Raw genomic sequence first — 21249 nt, forward strand, 5'->3', positions numbered from 1 at the left:
TAATAGAACAAATCCCAATTGAAAGTGCAAATTAAAATAAGGACAAGCTTTAAGTTATATACGTATTTAAATATATATATATATATATATATTATGTATATATGTATGTGATATCTTATAATTCTGAGACGTACGAACAATGTTGTTTTTTGCTCTGCTACATTGTCATAGTGCCCTTCCAATTTTTTTGGCCGAATTGTTAATTTCAATTTTTTGATTGAACCTCGATTGTCTCACTTATTAAAAGTAGAAAAAGAAAAAAGAGCTTAATGTCTCAAAATTGATTGTATGCCTATACAAGTAAAAAGAAAAGGAACTCACATGTGTTTCCTAAAAGAGACCATACTTTTTTAGCTTTCTTTCCTGAGTAACATTCCTCCATTGATATTCTTCAGTAACAATGAATACTAAGAAATAAAGCTAAGTGAAAAACAGAAAAAAGTTATTGCATTGTTTCAATTTATTTATGTTTCTTTTTAACAGCAGTGACTCTTTAATTTCAATATTTCATACATCACATTTTGACATTACACAAATTTTTAATTTATAATCACAAGATTTTATTTGGGATAAGGCACTATTACCCCCCTGAACTATAACTCAAGTTGCTACGACACACCTTACCTTTCCTTGGTCCTATTACCCCCCTAAACGCTGATGCCCACTCCCATATGAGAGAGTGACATACACTCTCCTTGCCACATGTGTATTTATTTGTTTTAGATTTTTTTTTTCAGCTTACATGTCAATTTTAAAAAAATAAAATAAAAAACTCAATTTTTTGAAAAAAAAATGATTTTTAAAACCCTTGTTTTTTAACAAAAATTGACAATTTATTTAAAAAAAAAAATTGAAAACATGGATTAAAAAACTAAATTTTCTTTAAAAAAATGATTTTTAAAACCCTTTTTTTAAAAAAAAAAATGAAAATTTGATTTTTTTTTAAAATATGGAAAAATATATTTTTTAAAATGTCTTAAAAAATCTTGATTTTCATGATTTCATTTTCTTAGGACACTTTTATTTTTCAAATAAGATCCGGGAAAAGTGTTTTTCTTGTCAAAATGTGAAAAACCGAATTTTTTATAAAATTTTGGAAAAATTAATTATATTTTAAAATGTGAAAAAAACCGTTTTTTAAAACTAAATTTGAAAACTAGATTTATTTTCATATTTTAAGAAAATACGGATTTTTAAGAAAAAAAAATTAAGTTTTCCCTTTTTTACGTTTCTCACACTCTCAAAGAGAGCGAAACACACTCTCCTTGCCACATCAACGTTTGTGAATTATTCCTTTTAAATAAGTTTTCAGGAGGTAATTATTTCGTTTTAAATAAATTTAGGGGTGCAGACTTTAAAAAGGAAGCGTATCGTAAATTAAATATAGTGCGAATAGGCATTTTTTTATCCCATTTTATTTATTTTACTTGTTTGAACCCCGTGGCTCATTAACTTAAGATACATAAAATACAATAATAAAAAATAAGGAAAAGCAAAAAAATAGAAAGATTCACATAGCATGATAGAATAGACAACCACCCTCCAAACCAGTGCGCGGCCATCCGTTTGTTTGGGTGCTCACACCCTCTATATACTCGTTCATTATCAATGTTACTATATACATACAAAGAAAAGTGAAATTTCAAATTAAAATTGTTGACATTTTGTTTGGGCAACCCAAATTTCAAACTCCTATACATCAGAATTTTATTAGCTTAGTTTGTTATTTACCTGAACATTCACCTATGTGAGCAGTCCTCCTCCATTTCACCTTCTCTTGCCCTTAATTTTTCAAAAAAATCATATACATTTTAAGTTACTTTTGAAATGACTAAATTTGTAAAAAATTATATATTTTGATTATACCTGAAGTGTCACATTGCTAACTTTAGTCCTCTATGATGTTTCAAAGAAATATTGTCTTGAGGGACAAGTTCCAACTTTGTCTTATAAACATTGCTTGAAATTCCAGTGTGATGAAATCAAATTTTACACATTGTTGCCTCCTCCTATCATCATTTCCATTAATTGCTTCATTCACCGAATTAGCAATTTTAACTAATCTGTTTTAGATCAATTTATCCAAATAAAACTATTTTTAACTGTAAACATAATCAAACCTAACAGTTCTAATCTCTATCTTACTTAAGAATTCAAGCTTTTTTTTTTTATTCCTTTCAGTTCACATTGAGAAAATCAAATTCGGGTCATTGCTGATGCCCGGTTCAAAATCCAAAACCCTAAGCGCTTTGTTCCGTTCCGCCAATAAATTAGCAAAACAATGGAAATCCGGTGTTCCTTCTACTTCAGCACAAGATATTGCTCTAAAACAATATGTATCTTCCATTAAATCAACATCTAATGTTTCTTCAAAGCCTCTCAGTGAAATAGCAGCCGAAAGCTTGAATTTTAATGACTCTGGTAACCTCACTTTCCAATTCTTTTTTTTTTGCTGGAACATTATAAGTAGAAACACTTGAAATTGATTAATTATTTGTGTTCAAGATTTAAAATTGGTAGTTGGGGGTTCGTACACTCTACTCACCCCAGACCCCACTTTCGTATGTTTTGTAGTTGAGTGTTGTAGCACTTAGTATTACCCTTGTAGTTTCTTGTTATTCGATTTCTATTACTATATGCTGTCTCTTGTACTTCGATTATCGTATTATTTTGTAGTAGCTGCTGTTCCTTTTAAGAAAGCCTGAACTTTAATGACTCTGGTAAGCACACTTTCCAATTCTTTTTTTTTGCTGGAACATTATAAGTAGAAACACTTAAAATTGATTTATTATTTGTGTTCAAGATTTAAAATTGGTAGTTGGGTGTTTGTACACTCCACCCTCCCCAGACCCCACTTTCGTATGTTTTGTAGTTGAGTGTTGTATCACTTAGTATTACCCTTGTAGTTTCTTGTTATTCGATTTCTATTACTATATGTTGTCTCTTGTACTTCGATTATCGTATTATTTTGTAGTAGCTACTGTTCCTTTTAAGAAAGCCTGAACTTTAATGACTCTGGTAAGCACACTTTCCAATTCTTTTTTTTTTTTTTTTTTTTTTTTTGTATATTATAAGTAGAAACACTTAAAATTGATTTATTATTTGTGTTCAAGATTTAAAATTGGTAGTTGAGTGTTTGCTCGCTTATCCTATGATACTAGTAGTTGTAGTATTACCCTTGTAGTTTCTTGTTATTCGATTTTTGTTATGCACACTTTCCAATTTTTTTTATTTTTTGGTTGGAACATTATAAGGAGAAACACTTAAAATTGATTAATTATTTGTGTTAAAGATTTGAAATTTGTAGTTGAGTGTTGCCTCGCTTATCTGATGATACTAGTAGTTCTAGTATTACCCTTGAAGTTTCATTTTTGTTAAGCTCACTTAGGGTGTGTTTGGTACGAAGGAAAGTGTTTTCCTGGAAAAAAAGTGGCTTTCTTATTATTCTTTAGTGTTTGGTAAGTAAGCAAAAAAAAAAAATATCCTAAAAGCATTTATATGTAATCTCGCAAAACATTATACGGTGGGATGGGATGGGGCGGGGAGTGGGGGTTAGGGGGTGATTAATTATTTGTGTTGAAGATTTAAAAATGGTAGTTGGGTGTTGTCTCGCTTGTCGTTCCATACTGGTAGCTGTAATATTACCCTTGCTGTTTGTTGTTATTCAGATTTCTGTGACTATCTACTGTTTCTTGTACTTCCATTATTATTTTGTTGTAGTTACTGTTCCCTTTTAAGAATGCTTGAACTTTAATGACTCAGGTAAGCACTCTCCAATTCTTCTTTGCTGGAACATTATAAGGAGAAACACTTAAATTTGATTAATTATTTGTGTTAAAGATTTAAAATTGGTAGTTTGAGTGTTGTCTCGCTTATCATTCCATAGTAGTAGTCGTGGTGTTACCTTTGTAGTTTCTTGTTATTCGATTTCTATTACTATCTACTGTTTGTTTCTTGTACTTCGATCATTATTTTGTTGTAGTTACTGTTCCTTTTAAGAATACTTGAACTTCGACTCTGGTAAGCAAACTTTCCAATTCTTCTTTGCTGGAACATTATAACACTTAGGGTACGTTTGGTACGAAGGAAAATGAGGGTATGTTTGGTACGAAGGAAAATGTTCTCCATGAAAAATGTTTTCTTGGAAAACAAGTGGATTTCTTGCGTATTTTCTGGTGTTTGGTAAGTAAGCAAAAGAATATTATCCCAGAAGCATTTATCTATGTAATCGAGCAAAACATTATAAGGTGAGATGGGGTGGGGAGTGGGGGTTTGGGGGCAGCGAGGGGTGGGTGGAAGGAAACAATGGACTTGGAATATCACTTATGGAATTTTTTTTCCTAGAGAAAGTATTTTTCAAAAGTTTTGTCCAACCAAACATGAGAAATGGAAAACATTTTTCCAATGCCAAACACCCCCTTAAAATTGCTTAATTATTTATGTTTTTTTTGGTTTGTGCAGGAAAATCGGCAAAGTTGCTGACAAGAGAAATATCATCGATACTATGTGGTATGTTTTTTTTTTCCAGGTTGTGTTAGTTTGATAAATCCAGTGCATTCTTAATAATTTGTATAGTAGGTGGGGTCGTTTGGTTGAAAACAAGGTTAATCTTGAGATTGATTATAACCAGGATAGATAGCCCCACCTTTTACATAGGATAGATAATCTCATGATTTTGGTATAAGTGTTATCCCGGTTTTTGTTAATACCCCCCGAGAAGAGTTAGAATGGCAGTTCCTCCTCCCACCCGGGGGGGTGTCAAATGAATGACTGTAAACTTGGTGAATTTAGCGAAGGTACGGAAACAGAGGGATTCGAACCCTTGGTACCCACAAACAAATAAGGGACAAAGTTAATCCCAATTTTTGTACTGGGATAAACCCCCCTAATCCCTGTAACCAAGTGGCCCCTAAGTCTTAGATAAGTTAAAACCTGAGGAAGGACAACTAACTTATGCTGGAGTGTTTTTTTGTTAAATATTACCTTCTTTTTGTTTATTCTTTTGTTGACTCTTTTGATTGTGTTTTTCACTTTGGTATATTGAGTGGACTTAGTTGTTCCAATTAGAGAAGAGTTGTTTAATAGGAATGCACATTATGATAGATGCCATCATATTGGTAGGACATCATGTTTTGCTTATTGTACTTAGGACAATGTTAGTTTGGTAGAGCAATAGTGAAGAGGCTCTCCAGCTTTCCTGCGACTTCTACTTTGTTTGGCTCGGTGTTGTCAAAGGCGCGCTTAAGCCCTGAAGCGAGGCTCAAAACATGTTGAGACTTGAGCGCTTCGCCTCGCTTTATATGCGCTTCAGTGTCGTCATCAAGGCTCTAAGACATACTTTTCCTTGCCATTGAGCCTCTCTTGAAGAGGTGACACTAGATGATTGATATTTCACTTTATCGTAATGTTCTTACAATTTCTTTGTCCATATATTTGTTATTCATGCTTACTATTATTAGTCTTGAACTAAACATACATATATTTGTAAAATTTTGCACCATTGCGCTTTTTTCCGCTAAAGCCCACGCTTTATTTGCGCTTTGCGCTTAAAGCCCCAGCTAACCTTAGAGCTTTTTTGCGCTTTTCGCTTTTGATAACACTGGTTTGGCTCGGATTTGGGAATTTTTGCTGTGTACACAGTTGTTCTACCACATAGAAGATGATATTACCTTCCTCTGCTAAATGTATATTGAATTGGTAGAAGTATCTGTCAATATGTCTTGTTTCATTCCTTCTTGAGTCCTGATTTTGGAGTGTGGGGTATCTTGGAACTTCAATAATTCATGTTGTGACCTTTGAAGTCTTATTAATAGTTCAAGAACTCCTAAATGGGTCACCACAAATTTTTAATTGCCAGATCGGAAAATCCTGCCACAATGTCTAAAATCTCATTCCCCACTTTGGAGTTTGAATCTTTCTCTGTCTTAGGAATTCTTTTATGATAGTTGATAGCAAAAGGTTGAACAAATATGTAAACTACGATGTTGGTCCAGCTACTGTTATCCTTATATAGATATTTATGCATTATCCTTGGGGCTTAAAAGATATTAAGGGCCCGTTTGGCCATAAGAATTATTCACTTTTTTTCAGAATTTTTTTTCACTTTTTTCCAGAATCAGCGTTTGGCCATGAAAATTCCAAATACAACTTGAAGTTGTGTTCCGGAATTTGAAAAACAAGAAAAACTATGGCCAAACACAATTTCATTTCAACAAAAAAATACAATTTCAAAAACTATGGCCAAACACAACTCCAACTCCAACTTCAAAATTCCAAAAAAAAAAGTGAAAAAGTTTTTGGTTTCTATGGTCAAACGCCTGCTAAGAAAGTAAAATTAGATCTTGTGGTGGTATTATTATCTTTTTTTCTTTTTTATGAAGTAAGTAGTAAATTTTAGTTAAGGCATCAAGAAGACGCATATTTACAGAAGGTATCAAAAGGTTAGCTCCAGTACAATGCTAGGTCAAGGAGCTATCATCACTGTTTACAGGGGTATGAAAATTCCAACTGAACAAACTAGCTAAGATGGTGATTTAAGATTTTTTTTTTTTTTTTTTGATCAAGTAAAAGTATTTTCATTCATAAACATGACCAAAAATAATGACCGTATACAAGGGATATACCAAAAGATAAAGAACTGAGAAAATAAGGGAGCGAAGACTAGTCCTCAACTAGTCCTCAACTGAGAAAAACTTGACTCTATTCCTTCAAAAGCTCTCTTGTTTCTCTCATTCCAAACTACTCACATCAATGCAAGCGGAACAACGTTCCAAGCCCTTCGTCTTCCCCTCCTCCTCTCGCTCTTCCAACTGAGCAATAACTCTTTAACAGTTCTTGGCATTGCCCAAGAAGTGTTGAACCACCTAAACATGTCCCACCACAATCTCATGGTAAACCCACAATGTAGAAGAAGATGGTCCACGTCCTCCCCTGTCTCCTTGCACATGTAGCACCAACTAATGCAAACAACCTTTCTCTTTCTAAGATTTTCTGCCGTCAAAATCACTCCTCTAGTGGCTAGCCAAGTGAAAAAACACACCTTTCTCGGCACACTTGGAACCCAATTGCGTTACATGGGAAATCAACTTCCTCCCTAACTAAAAGTTTCTCATAAAAGACTTCACCGAGAACACTCCATTATTTCCCTTCACCGAGAACACTCCATTATTTCCCCGAGCTCACCGCCACATTATCCACAGGATCGACTTGCATATGAAGCCAATCTATCGATCTTTGAAACTTGTCCACTTCCCAATCTTGAAATCCCTTCTAAATCTCAAATCCCAAAAAGCTTCTCCACCTAGAGTCGCCCTAATCTATTGAATTGTCAAATCTCTTTGGCAAGATATTATGTACAAACTCTGGAAATCATCTTTCAATATATGTGAATATACCCTCCTCCCATCTCCAACCTTGAATGAGATATTTTTGACAAAATTATCCCATCCCTTCATGATATTTCCCCATAAACCAAAAGGCAAAACGATATCTCTAGTTTTCCAGCCCTCTTCCACAATCCCGTATTTGTCAACTATCACCCCCTTCCATAATCCCATATTTGTCAATTATCAACCTCTTCCACAAAACTTGTACCTCCTCTCCAAACCTCATTTTTTAGGAGATGTGACAATGTCCCACCGCACCAAGTGAAACTTTCTTGCCCCATCCGCCACATCCCAAAGGAAATCTCTTTGAATCGTTTCCAACTTATTAGTGACCGAAGCTGGAGCAAGAAATAAAGACTAGTAGTAAGTGGAAATACTCTATAATGTGCTTTTAATAAGCACTTCCTTCCCACCCTTGGACAAATATCTTTTCTGCCACCCTGCTAGTCTCTTCTCGACCCTCTGAACAACCGGATTCCACACTGTAAGATGCACCTAGCGGTACTCCGAGGTATGTAGTCGCCAGAGCTCTGACCCTGCAATTCAAGACACGAGCAAGCGACCCAATGTTATTCACCTGCCCAACAGGAATAATCTCACACTTCCTCAAATTAACTTTAAGTCCTGATACCGCTTGAAACCAAATGAGAACTTGGCCTAAATAGTCCAATTGGGTCTCAATTGCATCACAAAAAGCCAAGGTATCTTCCGCGAACAACGGGGAGACACCAATATTGTCCCTACACCCCTAACCGCTGCATCAAAACCCTTCAGGTATCCCCCAGGACAGCTCTATCCATCATCCTGCTCAGAGCTTCCATAACCAAAATAAACAACATCGGTGATAGAGGTTCCCCTTGTCTCAAACCCCTCGAGCTCCCAAAAAAATCGCATGGGTTACTATCTAAGTTGCTCGGACTCAGGTGCGGGTATTCGATACGGGTACGGATCCGAGTGTCGGATTTGGCAAAATCTTAATTTTAAGATTCGGGGGTGTGGATCCGGGTATGGATACTGGTGCGGTGATTCGGCTAAGAAAATTCAAAATTATAAAAAGTAGAGCTAGAAATGTTGAGAAAAACACGAATCAGCAAAACAGAGACAAAATTACTATAATATTGAAGGTATGTCATTTCCCTTCTCTTAAGTATGTTTTATCTTTAATTTTGAAAAATCAAAATCCCCCAAATTTGTTGATAGACTCCGGTCAAAGTATCCGAACTTAGTTGACCGTATCCCGGACGTATCCCACTCCGACCCGTGTCGAGACTGGATCGGCACCAAAAACGGAGAGTCTGCGCAACTTAGGTTACTATTCACCAACACGGAAAATCTCACCGAAGAAATGCAAAAATAAATCCACTTCTCTCCAAATCCCATTTGAAACAAGATGGAATCCAGAAATTTCCAGTTCACGTGATCATATGCCTTTTCAATATCAAGTTTGCTTAACACACCTAGTACTCCTTGCTTTCTCCTTGAATCCACCACTTCGTTTGCCACCAACCTGCATCCAGAATCTGTCTGCCCTCCACAAAGGCATTTTGTGAAGTAGAAACAGTTTTATCCAACACCTTCTTAAATGGAAAGCACCTTAGAGATAATATTGAAGATACTTCCCACTAGACTAATAGGTCTATAGTCCTTCATGCTCGTGGCTCCCTCCCGTTTAGGAATGATGACAAAAAACGAGGCATTCAAACTTTTTCCGAATTCACCACTATCTTGGAACTCAACAATAGTATCCGTCACATCACTTTTGACCGTGTTCCAACAATGCTGAAAAAAAGCCAAAGAGAAACCATCTGGGCCCGGAGCTTTGTACCCGCACAACACTCCCCCACACTTTTTACCTCCTCCTCCTCAATTGCCTGCTCCCACCACTCACCCTCCTTCCCTCCGCTTTGATTAGAACCTAAACCCTCCACAGTAGGCCTCCCCTCCGCTCTCTCTTTAAACAAATTTTCATAATAATCCACAACTGCTTCCTTCCCCACATGGCTCACCCCATTGACCTCCACCGATTCTATAAAGTTTCTCCTTCTATTTGCAACTTGGTGGTTTAATATCTTTTTGCATATCTAATTAATGGCTTGGAAACTGTATATGCTTTCCAAAAGATGTCAGATGACTTGGGGCTTAAGCAGGTGGGATCGAGAGAGGACTACCTGATAATTAATCACAAGACTCCCTGTGATGTAATTAGATGTAGACAAAGAATGCGCGGCTTAGAATATCTAATAATTTTTGCATATCTCGTCTGTATGCAATTGCCTTACAAACTATTTTATCTCCATATTTCTGATATATCTTTTATTGTAGGTGATTTAGATTCTTATTTGAGCGATTCAGAAACGAGTAGCAATGGAAGTTGTTTGGAAAATGTATTGGATGTACCATGGTTATCAAATGTAGAAAAAAACAATGCGTCATTGCGGCGCAAAGAAATAGCAAGAGAAAGGAAGGAAAAGTGGACCTTCAAGAGTAGTCAGACTAGTCGTTTCCACCAGTTGGTTAAACAATGTGCCTGTAAATTGGGGACTGAAACTGCCATTAAAGTGTTTGTCAAATTGGGACGAGAAACTGGCCTGAAAGAATATAATGCTCTAATAAGACTCTGTATAGAGAAGGCCAGAGAAACTAATGACGAAGAGATGTCATTGAAGCAGCTTTCAAAGGCTTATCAACTTCTTAAATCAATGAAGGAACAGGGTTTCCAAGTAGAAGAGGAGAGCTATGGTCCAATTCTTATGTATTTTATTGATTTTGGCATGGTACAGGAGTTTGATTTTTACTGTGAGCTCATTATAGATAGAAATGCTGATTCACTTGCAAGATTAGCTTACTACGAGATGTTGCTTTGGAGTAAAGTTGAAGATGAAGATAAAATAGAAGAACTCCTCTACCATCTTTCTCTTTATGATGATGGCGATAAATCCGCCTTTCAAGGTTTGCAATTTACTGGACACATGCCCCTATTATTGTTTTAGTTTGTATACTCTTATTCTTTGATCCTGCTGGATATTAGAAGTTACTTGTGGTACTTTGCAACTTAAATGACTAGTGATTAAAATGATTGAGTTGCATGTCTCTTTTTTTCATGTTTACTGTACATTATGTTTGTAATGCGTTTGCTAATTGTTGATGAATTTAGATTGTCTTTGCAATGAGGTAACATCTTAGAATCTCACAAACTGTTCTCAAATGCATCTCATGATAAATTCTGGCGGAGGCTGTCTCTACAGTAATGCCATATTTTAGAATTTCACAATGATGAACATGTTGCAGAAAACTATCTCTTAGCATTGTGCGAAAGGGACCGAGTTGAGGATTTTGTGAGGCTGCTACGAACTGTTGACATAACAAAAATTTCATCTACTGATTGTGTCACAAATATCTTCAAGTTCTTGGGGAAGTTGCTATTGAAGTCCTTCGCAAAGAAGTTTCTTCAGGAGTTGGTAACAAGAGGTAAACTCGTCACTTTTCTTTAATTTAGAGGCACCTATATAGTTGATCCAATGATCGTTGACCTCATGTTAGACAAATCATTTCTAATTGCATTGGGTAATCTAAAGTGACGGTTACCATAATCTATAATAACTCATAGGGTGACCTCTATGTCGGTATCTTGTACCAATACATCTTAGGAAGGGTTAGTATCAAATTTTGCGAATGGATATAGCTATACGGGTTTCTCCGAAAAAATAAATAAATTACTGGATAGGGAAAATGTTGTGAGTATAGGCATCAGTTATAAGGAGATTGAAGATTTTCTTTTTGCTTTTGCTGTTAGAAAATTTTTAACTTCTATAATAATCTTGCTGACTAACAAAGTGCTCTAATCTCTTCAACTTATGTTCCGGTTTCACGCATCCTAATGTAGTCTCTCTCAAAGCAGATATTGGAGCAGAAGACATCTCAAAATTCATTTACAATTATACAACTAGCATGCCAAATTTAGCGGTGAGGAACTTCTCATGAATTCTGCTTGCAATCTCCCTTGGTGTACAATTCACATGATGCTTGCATAAGTTAGAAAAATGTTAATTCCCAATCAAAAGATTGTTTGATAGAATATCTAAGAGCCTGTTTGTTGCTCAAATCACAAGCTCAATTAACATCTTAAACTCTGTGTTAAGTCAAACAGTGTCAACTAATGTCATGCATTGGAACAATGGAAGTTAAAGGGAGTATAATTTTTTGTTGTATTTCACGCTTCTAATTATTTTTTTGCTCCAGATACTGATGTACACTGGATTGCAATAAGCATTTCTTTTTTTTTGCTAATACAGAATTGGTTGGGAATTTTAAATAAACTGTTGCAGTTGCCACGCGGATCTGTAGTTATGCCAGTTCTAAATATCTGTCCATCAGTGAAATATTGCGCTGATTGCTCTGTTGTTTATGGAAGGTTGAAGATGTTATCCTTGAATTCAAAAATTTACATGCTGAGTTGGAGCTTAGGCCAATATCGTCCCAGTATCAGAAGCTTATTATGTACTGTTGTGAGTTATTTAAGGTATGGACTGATTATTTAGAGATGTCTTAGAGATATTCTATGGAGTGCTTGGAGACTTCTTTGTGCAAAATAAGAGTCGTTACATGTTCTGGTCAATATGTGAACTTCTCGAATGTACTGATAGTTGCAACTCTGTAAATAGGTACATGCTGCACTAGATATGGTTGATCAAATGTTTGAAGCAGGTCTGACATTACCGTTGGAGACATTTAATTCCATACTAGAAGCCTGCGATAAAAGCTGTGAGTATAATTTGGTAGGTTAGCTTGAATCTCTTATCTTTTTGATGTTTTAGTTGATTAGCTTAATCTATGAGTTGTCATATAGTTTGGGCTAGGACACATTAATTATGTGAGATTTAACTGTCACAAATGTTTCTTGGTTCTCATAAATTTTCTATTCATGTATATACAGTTATAATACAGTTTTGATGCTCATTGCCTAACCTGGATAAAGAATCAGAGCATCCTGGGAAGCATGTTTTATACGAAAAACTAATGTACTAAAATAGTTAGCGATGGGCTAAAACCCATGGGGGCTTCGCACTTTAGCACTGGCCATGACATTCTAAAAATTAAAGAAATCAAGAACTAGATGATTGCTAAAGTGCGTAGAGAAGGATTTTTTTCACTTGAGGGATAGCCTCTTATCCGTTATTTCTCTTTGGTGCACCAACGAGGTTCATGTATGTTTAGAAGATTAGGTGTCGTTCATAGAAAGTCATCCTTTCTTAAGGTTTCTATTTTTTGGTATAATTCTTTTATATGTTTTTTTTTTTCCCTGCATTAATAAAATTTTATGTGATTGCCAAGTGTGCGCTAAGAAGTTATTTATGCGGTTAGCGTCAATCTTTAGGGGCAAAAGAAATGAATTTGTTCTCCTTCTCAAAAGAGAAAAGACTTATTTCTCATGATCTGCTCAGTTGGAACTTTTAACTCTTATGAGCAACGAGTTGGAGTCTCCAAATAGGTTAAGTATTAAATAAATAATGGACTAAACAAAAATTGGTCCATGTCTTATCAGTGCGTGAATTTAAGTTCTAAGTTTATGATGTCAAATCAAGTGAAAGGTAAAATCTTCATGGCAATGATAGATTTTTCAGTTGGGGCTCAGATTTTGAGTATGGGGCTTTCATAATAGTTGAAAACCCCTTCAACCCGTGGACCTCTCCCGTGTGGTTCTTTTTTTCTTCATCAAAAAATGATCATGGATGTTCTTTTTCTTCCTTCATTGTCAACTGACATTTATTAATTATTACTGCTTTGTGATTTGAATTGAAAATTACATTAGTAGCTTTTTTCCGGGTAGCGGCTAGCTACCCTAGTGAATATATTTCAAAATTGTCCATTGCATGTCTTTTGTATCTTCGATTTATATATTGTTGTCATAAATCATGTTTTAATGTTTATCATCATGAATGTTAGGTTCATCGAATATATTCAATGATACTTCATCATGATATCACGCCAAATAGCGAGACCTTCAGGATTATGATAAATATGACTGTGAGAACAAAGGATGTAAGTTTCTTCTTCTTATGGGGGGATAATATTTGTATATGGATATTGAATGAGTCGCTTAACTAGCCAAGCTCTATTCTCCCTATGTTGTCCTAACTGCAGTTTGAAGGCGCATATGGCATGCTCAAAGATTTGGAGAAGTTCAACGTGAGGCCTACCACTAACATGTATAATGCCATAATGGCAGGATATTTCCGAGAGGTGGGTTCCCCTTTTATCGTATTATCTTCTATGCTTGAGTTGTCATACATTATCTATGTGCATAATGACTAACTTCCACTCTCAGACCCATTTATTGAATCTCTGCATTATTTCAAGTTGCATCATTTGAGCAGTAAAGTTTACCTCTTTAGTGGATCTGGACATAATAAGAACTCTAGCAAGTTTAACTTAATACTTTCACTAAATTATGCGGCAAAAGTTGATTGTATCTCTACAAGAGTTGTACAACTAGAGCTAGGGGTCATCTGGTTACTCGTGCTATTGAAAATAATTCCAGTATCGTATTCGCATCAATGGTTAGCTGCTTGGTCGACATATGTTGTTTCTTGTTAGTACCCACTTTGGTTTATGTGCATATTCAATGTGATATGCACATATCAGTAGTATGTGCATACAAATATTAATGCACAAAACTGTTATTTATGTTACTTCTTGTTTAGTTAATTATACTTAATGTTGGTGTAGGTTCTCTTCTTTTTGGTATACTGCTTGTATACGGGTTTTACTCAATTGTTAATAATATATATTACCTTATCCAAAAAAAAGTTAATTATACTTATTGTGTCTCATTGATAAAATTTTAAGTAATGTTTGTTTTTTTTGTTTAAAAATTAGAAAAAAATGTTTAAAACTGATTTTTCATGCTTACAAGAGTAATGCGATGTTAATTATTCATTATTTCATATTTTAGGATACACAGTCTTAAATTCCTCTTAAAATTGTTCATTATTTTGAGAGAATTTAGAATTTATTGTTTTGAATTAATTATTATAATCTTTAGTGTTTATATACTAACATTAATCATGTAGTTGATACATATATGTGATAATTGGGATCAAAGAGTTATCCAGTAAGGGCTTACGAGATTTAGAGAGCTCGTACTTTGCTTGAATTATCTAGTATTGCAATAAAATAAACCTTAATGGAGCGGACTAGATAGAGAATATTCATATAGTCGACCAACTGATTTTAGATTGATATATTGATTGATAGATTAATTATGTTAATAAACCATCTATCACATTCCCATCTCATCATCTTTTGTATGATAAGTGTGATTATATAGTTACTTTTATCTCAAGATAAACCATATATTACATTGGATAAAATAATGTAGGCCAGGAGTACCTTTTCTAACAATTTTTCATTAGATTCAAAACCTAAGACGTGTATTACACTATACACCTCATATATCAACTAAAACATCCAATAGAAATACAAATCATCTGGTGATTATTACTCATGTCCCTGTAAAAAATATTTTGTGTATAATTGATCCACGAACCAAACCACCTTACAGTAGAAACATGCTTGGATACCTAGTTATTTTCGGTACATTTGTCTTCCCTTTTATCCTCTTTCTTGAATTTGCACAATGTTGGTGCAGTACATGATTTTAAAACAATCTTTCGTTATGTCTATATATCTCTAAAACGAAGTTATGCTTCTGTTGATAGATTAGTAATTGTGCATGCATTTCTAGGTACAGAAAACTGCCTTTTTTTGTGTGTGAAAGGCTATCCAATCCATGTGAACCATAGCTGTTGCTTGATGGCTTTGATTACTTCTATTTTGGAGTTTTGTTGCTTGAATTTCCCTATCCACGGATATGATAATGGTTGTGCCGTGCTTATTACTTCTATTTTTTTTAGCTTTTGACTTTTCGTATTTGCTGAACATTCTGGCAGAAAGACACTCATGCTGCTTTAAAGGTTCTCAAACATATGGAAGATGCTAATGTGAAGTCAGACTCTCAGACTTTCAGCTATCTGATAAGCAATTGCACGAGTGGGGATGACATATCTAAGGTCATTGGTTTTACATCTTAGTTCAGTACTTCCATGTGATAAGTTCTCTTATGTGATCTTGATAAAGGACCTTTGTCCTGACTTGGCAAAATTATTTTGCACTAGTTGTTGTGGGAATATGACTGTAGATTACACTTGCTTTTCTCATTTCTCTGGGATTACTAGGTTTGATTTGAGTGGATGCATTATTTTCATTTACTAGCTTGTTCTAGATTATTTGTTCTTTCATATTTCACGTTATGAAGAGAAGGTGGTTCAGTAGTTGGGAGTAAAAGTTAGAATGGTGATGATAATGTCCTTGATTATAGAAGGAAGGCTAGCTTATATTGAACTTATTTCCAATTTAAGATTATAAGACTAGTTCAGTTCATACACTATCAGAAGTCATGCAAGCATATTGGCAATATCCCGGGTTCCTTTGTAGACAAGTGTGGAAGGGAAACTTTTGAACTCCTGGTTAGGATGGAGCAGTGTTATCAAAAGCGAAAAGCGCAAAAAAGCTCTTAGGTCAGCTGGGGCTTTAAGCGCAAATAAAGCGCGGGCTTTAATGAAAAAAGGCGCAATGGTGCAAAAATACAAATATATATGTTCTTAGTCCAAGACTAATAATAACAATCATGAATAACAAACATATGGACAAAGAAATTGTAAAAACATTACAATAAAGTGAAATATCAATTATCTAGTGTCACCTCTTCAAGAGACGCTCATTAGCAAGGAAAAACATGTGTCAGAGCCTTGATGATGACACTGAACCGCACATAAAGCGAGGCGAGGCGCTCAACATGTTTTGAGCCTCGCTTCAGGGCTTAAGCGCGCCTTTGACAACACTAGGATGGAGAGTTTGGGGGTTGGATTAACCATATAAAAAATTGAAAAGCTTCATAATTTATGTAGATACTGCTTCGGAAGAAAATTGTGGCTAAAATAAGAAGTTGATAAATTAACCGGTGCATAGAGTGGGATATAGACCGTGTTTAACTAGTGAGGGCATAAGAAAATTCTACTATTAACCCTCATATGAAAAGAGAGGAAAGCCATTGAATGATGTATAATTAGCATAAATTTTTAAGCATGTTTCATCAATACATCCATCGACACGGTGCTAGTCTATCCATTTGATGCAGAAGTTGTCCTTTATGTGACTGCAATTCTCTTGAAGCAATCTACCGCAAAATTTCCATAAAATATTTCAGTGGTAATTGGTTCCGTGGATCTGCTTCCTTTATCTAATTTATTTAGGCATAGACTCTTTTGCTTCGTTTCCCTTCTTTGTTTATAAAATATCTGTTTTTTCTTTCAATATTAGCACATTGATGCTTATCTTGTTGACATTGGCTACAAATGTGCAACTATAACAGTTGGTAATTTGAAAAATTGTAGTTTCTTGATGAGATGAAAGATTCTGGAGTCCAACACACAAAGCATGTATATATGTCGCTAATAAATGGATATGCAGCTTCTGGACAGTTTGAAAAGGCTAAACAGGTACACAACGAGTATATTGGGTTCTACAAATATTTCATGGCCGTATTTTTTCCTTTTTTTTTTATGCTAAATCCTTTGTTAGATCCATATTCTTAGTAACTGGTTTTCCCCTGATTTCAGTTATCTGCTTCACTATATTTATTTAATTTTGTTGAAGTTTCTGCCGGTACATGTTTGGTGGGTGCATACATGAATATTAAGAGATTAATTTATAAGCTTTCTTTGAAGCTATGCTATGTTGTAGTGTAAATTCTGACTTGGGGCTTTTTATCTTGTCAAATAGGAAGCTTTCATGTGAAATATACTCTTTGCAGATAAAAATGAAATACTCTAAAACTGATAACTGCAGTGTATAGCATCCATCCGAAAGTATATTCTTTTTGCTTTCTCTCCTTGGAATAGGCATGATCTTGCCAAAAGAAAATAGGAGTTCTTCTGATGATTTAGAATCATCAATGGATGTGCAGGTAATCTATGATCGAAGAGTACCTGTAAAGGGTTTCAATGAAATTAGAAGTGTGCTTGTTTCAGCTCTTGCTTCACATGGGCAAATATCAGATGCCCTTAAAATATATGAGGAAATGAAAGAAGCTCAATGCAAGTTGGAGCCAAAAGCGATTATCTGTCTCATTGTAAGTGCCTTCTTGCATATGGGCTCTTTCCAAGGATCATTTCCTTGGACACCTTTCTGACACATTTACCCTTTTAAATCATAACCTTGCAGGAAAACCTTCAATCTGAAGGAGATTTGCGTAGATTGCTCCACCTACTTGAGCAATTAAATGGCCTCGATCATTGGGTTGATGCCGCCTATAGGGTCATAACATATTGTATTCGGAAAGATCACTTCAGGTCTAAATTCACAATTGTTTCTTGAGAATACTGCTGAAATTTAGAGTTGCTTTAATTTTTCCCTCTTTTGTAATAGATCTATTGTTGACTTGCTTAAAAAGCTGGTAGATGCATACAAGTATGATGAAGTGGCTAAGGAAGTTCTATTCGATGAGGTATTGCTCTTGTTCCTTTTCTCTGCTTTATATTGGAAAGAATAATTATGTGTTACAGAAACTCAATTCTTTTTGGGTTCCTGTGATTCATATACTCTTATCAGTTTTTGTGTGCAAGATGAAGCTCCCCACTGCATATGATATTTTTACTTGACAAAATTGTCATTAACAATGGAGGCCTTTATTTAGCTCTGATGTGTTTTCTTGTTTGATACTCATTTTTGGTAATCATGGAGCAGGTTTTCTGCCAGATTGCGGAAAAAGATCCAATAAATTTACAGTTAGGCTTGGATCTTCTTCAGGCTATTAAGAAAGAGATTGGTCTCCTCCCTTCACGACAAAGTCTTGATTTCCTCCTCAGTGCTTGTGTCAATGCGAAAGATTTACAAGCTTGTTATCTGATTTGGAAGGAGTACAAAATAGCTGGTCTTCCTTACAATATTTTAAGTTATGTGAGGTAATTTCGAATAACTAATGTTTTTAAGTCTTGTTTGCTTGTCTGAAATTTCTGTTCTTAGGAAATCCATGATAGTTACTCATATCTTTTTATTTTGATTTCTCTACTGTTGTATCCGTTGAGAAACCACTTAATTAATCATTCAATACTAAGATTTAGTTAAGCTAGACCAATACATTTTCATATATTTGTTGGTTTTTGTCCTCCTTGGTTTAAGTGAAATGAAAAAGAAAATATTTGTCATTTATAACTATTTCAAAGATATCTACCAATCTAACCTAACATAAAGTTGAAGTTGAAAAAAGGTTAGAAAGAATAAAGTCATCGAACTAATAATGTTTCTGAATTGCTCGGTAGCCTTTCTCTTCTGTGTTCTATGGATTAAGGTTCTAGACCTATGAAAAACATTGGGAGCTTTATGGGGTTTTATTCTAAGTTGCGCGGACTCTCCCTTTTTTGGTGCCGATCCCGTCTCGACACGGGTCGGGAGCGGGATACGTTCGGGATACGGTCAACCAAGTTCGGATACTTTGACCGGCATGAGAAGATATGAAAAATGTGGAAATAGAAAGGGAAACACAGGAGAGGAAAATGGCTGGTAAGGTTCTTCCCTGGCCAAAAGTAATGGTGTTCACTGGTGGGATTTTTCTGGTAGCCAAGGTTGAAAAGGATGGAGGAATGAGGGGGAGAGAGATAAAAAGGAGGTTTTTTTAAACTGTTTGTAGTTATATTTTTCACTGTCATGCTCTTTAAAGTTGTGTATACCACATATTTTGTCCATGTCGGCTATTTAATTGCCACATAAGCTCGATCAATGGATCAGAGGTGTTTAAAAAAATAGATTTGTTATAGGTTCAGGTGTATGGATGAGAACCCGTGGAGTTGGTGGGTCGGAACAGAATTTCGTGCATGTACAAGTATCAATTTACCTATAAAGCCTTTTGTTTACTTGTTTCCCCTAAAAGTCTTGTTACGAGTACTAGTAGCCTCATTTTGTCTCTATCGTATTTCAGCCTATGTAGTACTAACAGCTGGTAGTCTTAGCTTTGTACAAATCGAGATGCCGGGCTCCTTCCTCATAAATGAAATCAGAAAACCAGCTTTTATGTTCATTTCTCTTTTCTTCTACATTTAGTAAGCTTTCCATTTTTTGATTTCTTGTTCCTTGCTATTGAGAACACGATGATCCTCTATTTTTATTACGCTCCAGTTTGATATGTTTCATTCGATACTTAATTATCTACCCTTTAATATATATTAGGGTTCTCTTTTACCTTATAAAAAAAAAGATATATTAGGGTTCTCTAACATGAGGGGTTCTCTATATCTCACACTTGCCATATGATAGGTACATATTGACATCATTTATGTCATTTTCATACGATAATTATTTTCACTGATTCTAGGAGTTAAATTAAAACAATTATTCTGACGAATGCTGCACTTTTTCCTGTCTGTAAAACAGACTACCCAAGGATGCAAAAAACAGTTGTATTTTACCTTATTAGATTTTGGCTACTTGTGATATCACGAATGTTGTTTGTCCTTTTATGTTTTCCTTCTTTGCTCTAATTCATTGTTTGATGCAGGATGTATCGAGCCTTGTTGGCATTAGGGGACTACAAATCTGCAGCAAATATTCTCAATAAAATACCAAGGGATGATATTCATGTTTGCAGTGTAGTCCAAGCTTGTCAAGAAGCTTATGGAATGTCTGCCTCCACAAAAGGGAAACAGAAAAAAAAGAAAATTAGGAAGGATGTGAGATGTGAGATTTGATAAGTGAAGTTCGTAGGAGATTTAGAAAATTCTTTGGTATGTATTAATTCTGAAATTGCCGGTCTCTGTTCGTGCTGCTTTTTTGTCCTTTCTCTTTGTGCTCACTTTTCTTAGTCCGTTTTTGGTTGCAGCACTTGTTTGAGATCAACATTTTGCAGATCTTGTAGATGTACAACTTTTAGGGCTGAGAACTCGTTCTTTTTCATGCACCCTGTGAGAGCTCTATATTAGTCCTGCTTTGAAATTGCCCTGAGATTAACAATAAGTTGGGAAGTGGATCAAGAGAAAAGAGACACTTCATTTGACTTCTGGTATCATGGAATCATTGCCTATAATCATTTGCGGCATAGAAGGAACTTCCACTGAAAAGTAGGACTAAGAATCAAGTGGTGAAGTCCGGCTTGTTTCAATTTGAAGAGGAGCTGTAACATGCGTTTTCCCGAGTTCTCTGTAGACTCATTTGTTAATTTAGAGATCAGGTACGTGATAGTTTAGGTATTTGTAATTGATCGATGGTACACACATTTACGCCTCCAAATTTCCCTCTTGGTATTTTCGATAGTTTAGAAGGGGCCTTATATGTACTTCCATTTGGTCGCTAGCCGTTTGTCCCATGCTAACATCTCAGACCATCTGGTTCAAATGTGAAACAGAGCAGATTGGTTTGGCTTTTAGTTATAAGAAAAATGAGAAATCCTATTTGGAGCAATGCAAAAAGTGTTCAATTGTAAACTGAATTCTTTGGCCTCTCTAATAAAAGCAATTGTTCAGTTCTTGCCTCTTCTCATCTCCTCTGAACGAAACAAATATATAGTGATTATCAGCTTTGTGGTTACAATTCTTTATTGAGTCGTTCCTCCGAATTGTAGTTGTTTCTTTATCAAAATTTTATTTAAAGCTAATTGTAGCAACTTAGTACAATTTTTATGTGGATTTGGTGCTACAGCCAAATTGTCTTTCTAAGTATTCCTGACAGAGGTCTATTTAATAAGTAACACACATCTAATTTTTCAAAGAGATGCTAATTTGTTCTTGCAATGGTTATGTCCTACTACTACCAGATA

At 35.1% G+C, this 21249-nt stretch overlaps 1 protein-coding gene across 1 annotated transcript; it reads left to right on the top strand.

Annotated features, from left to right (window-relative positions):
* The first annotated feature begins 1901 nt into the window (after positions 1–1901).
* On the top strand, positions 1902–20960 carry LOC132037828 (pentatricopeptide repeat-containing protein At4g04790, mitochondrial-like). The gene is made up of 17 exons (XM_059428464.1): positions 1902–2421; positions 4462–4509; positions 9708–10334; positions 10674–10853; positions 11284–11348; positions 11797–11904; positions 12047–12160; positions 13329–13424; positions 13527–13625; positions 15335–15454; positions 16838–16942; positions 17410–17574; positions 17667–17794; positions 17871–17949; positions 18189–18406; positions 19996–20221; positions 20317–20960. The coding sequence occupies exons 1-16, from the start codon at positions 2217–2219 to the stop codon at positions 20183–20185; spliced, it is 2547 nt and encodes an 848-aa protein (XP_059284447.1). The 5' UTR covers positions 1902–2216; the 3' UTR covers positions 20186–20221; positions 20317–20960.
* The last annotated feature ends 289 nt before the right edge of the window (positions 20961–21249 follow it).

This window comes from Lycium ferocissimum, chromosome 11 (assembly GCF_029784015.1).
Source record: "Lycium ferocissimum isolate CSIRO_LF1 chromosome 11, AGI_CSIRO_Lferr_CH_V1, whole genome shotgun sequence".
Taxonomy (NCBI): domain Eukaryota; kingdom Viridiplantae; phylum Streptophyta; class Magnoliopsida; order Solanales; family Solanaceae; genus Lycium; species Lycium ferocissimum.

Coding starts and splice junctions, on each gene's coding strand:
- LOC132037828 (XM_059428464.1), top strand. CDS start 2,217: ATGCCCGGTTCAAAATCCAAAACCCTAAGCGCTTTGTTCCGTTCCGCC. Junction 11,349..11,796: donor CTAGCATGCCAAATTTAGCG/GTGAGGAACTTC, acceptor TGTTTATGGAAG/GTTGAAGATGTTATCCTTGA. Junction 13,626..15,334: donor TGGCAGGATATTTCCGAGAG/GTGGGTTCCCCT, acceptor ACATTCTGGCAG/AAAGACACTCATGCTGCTTT.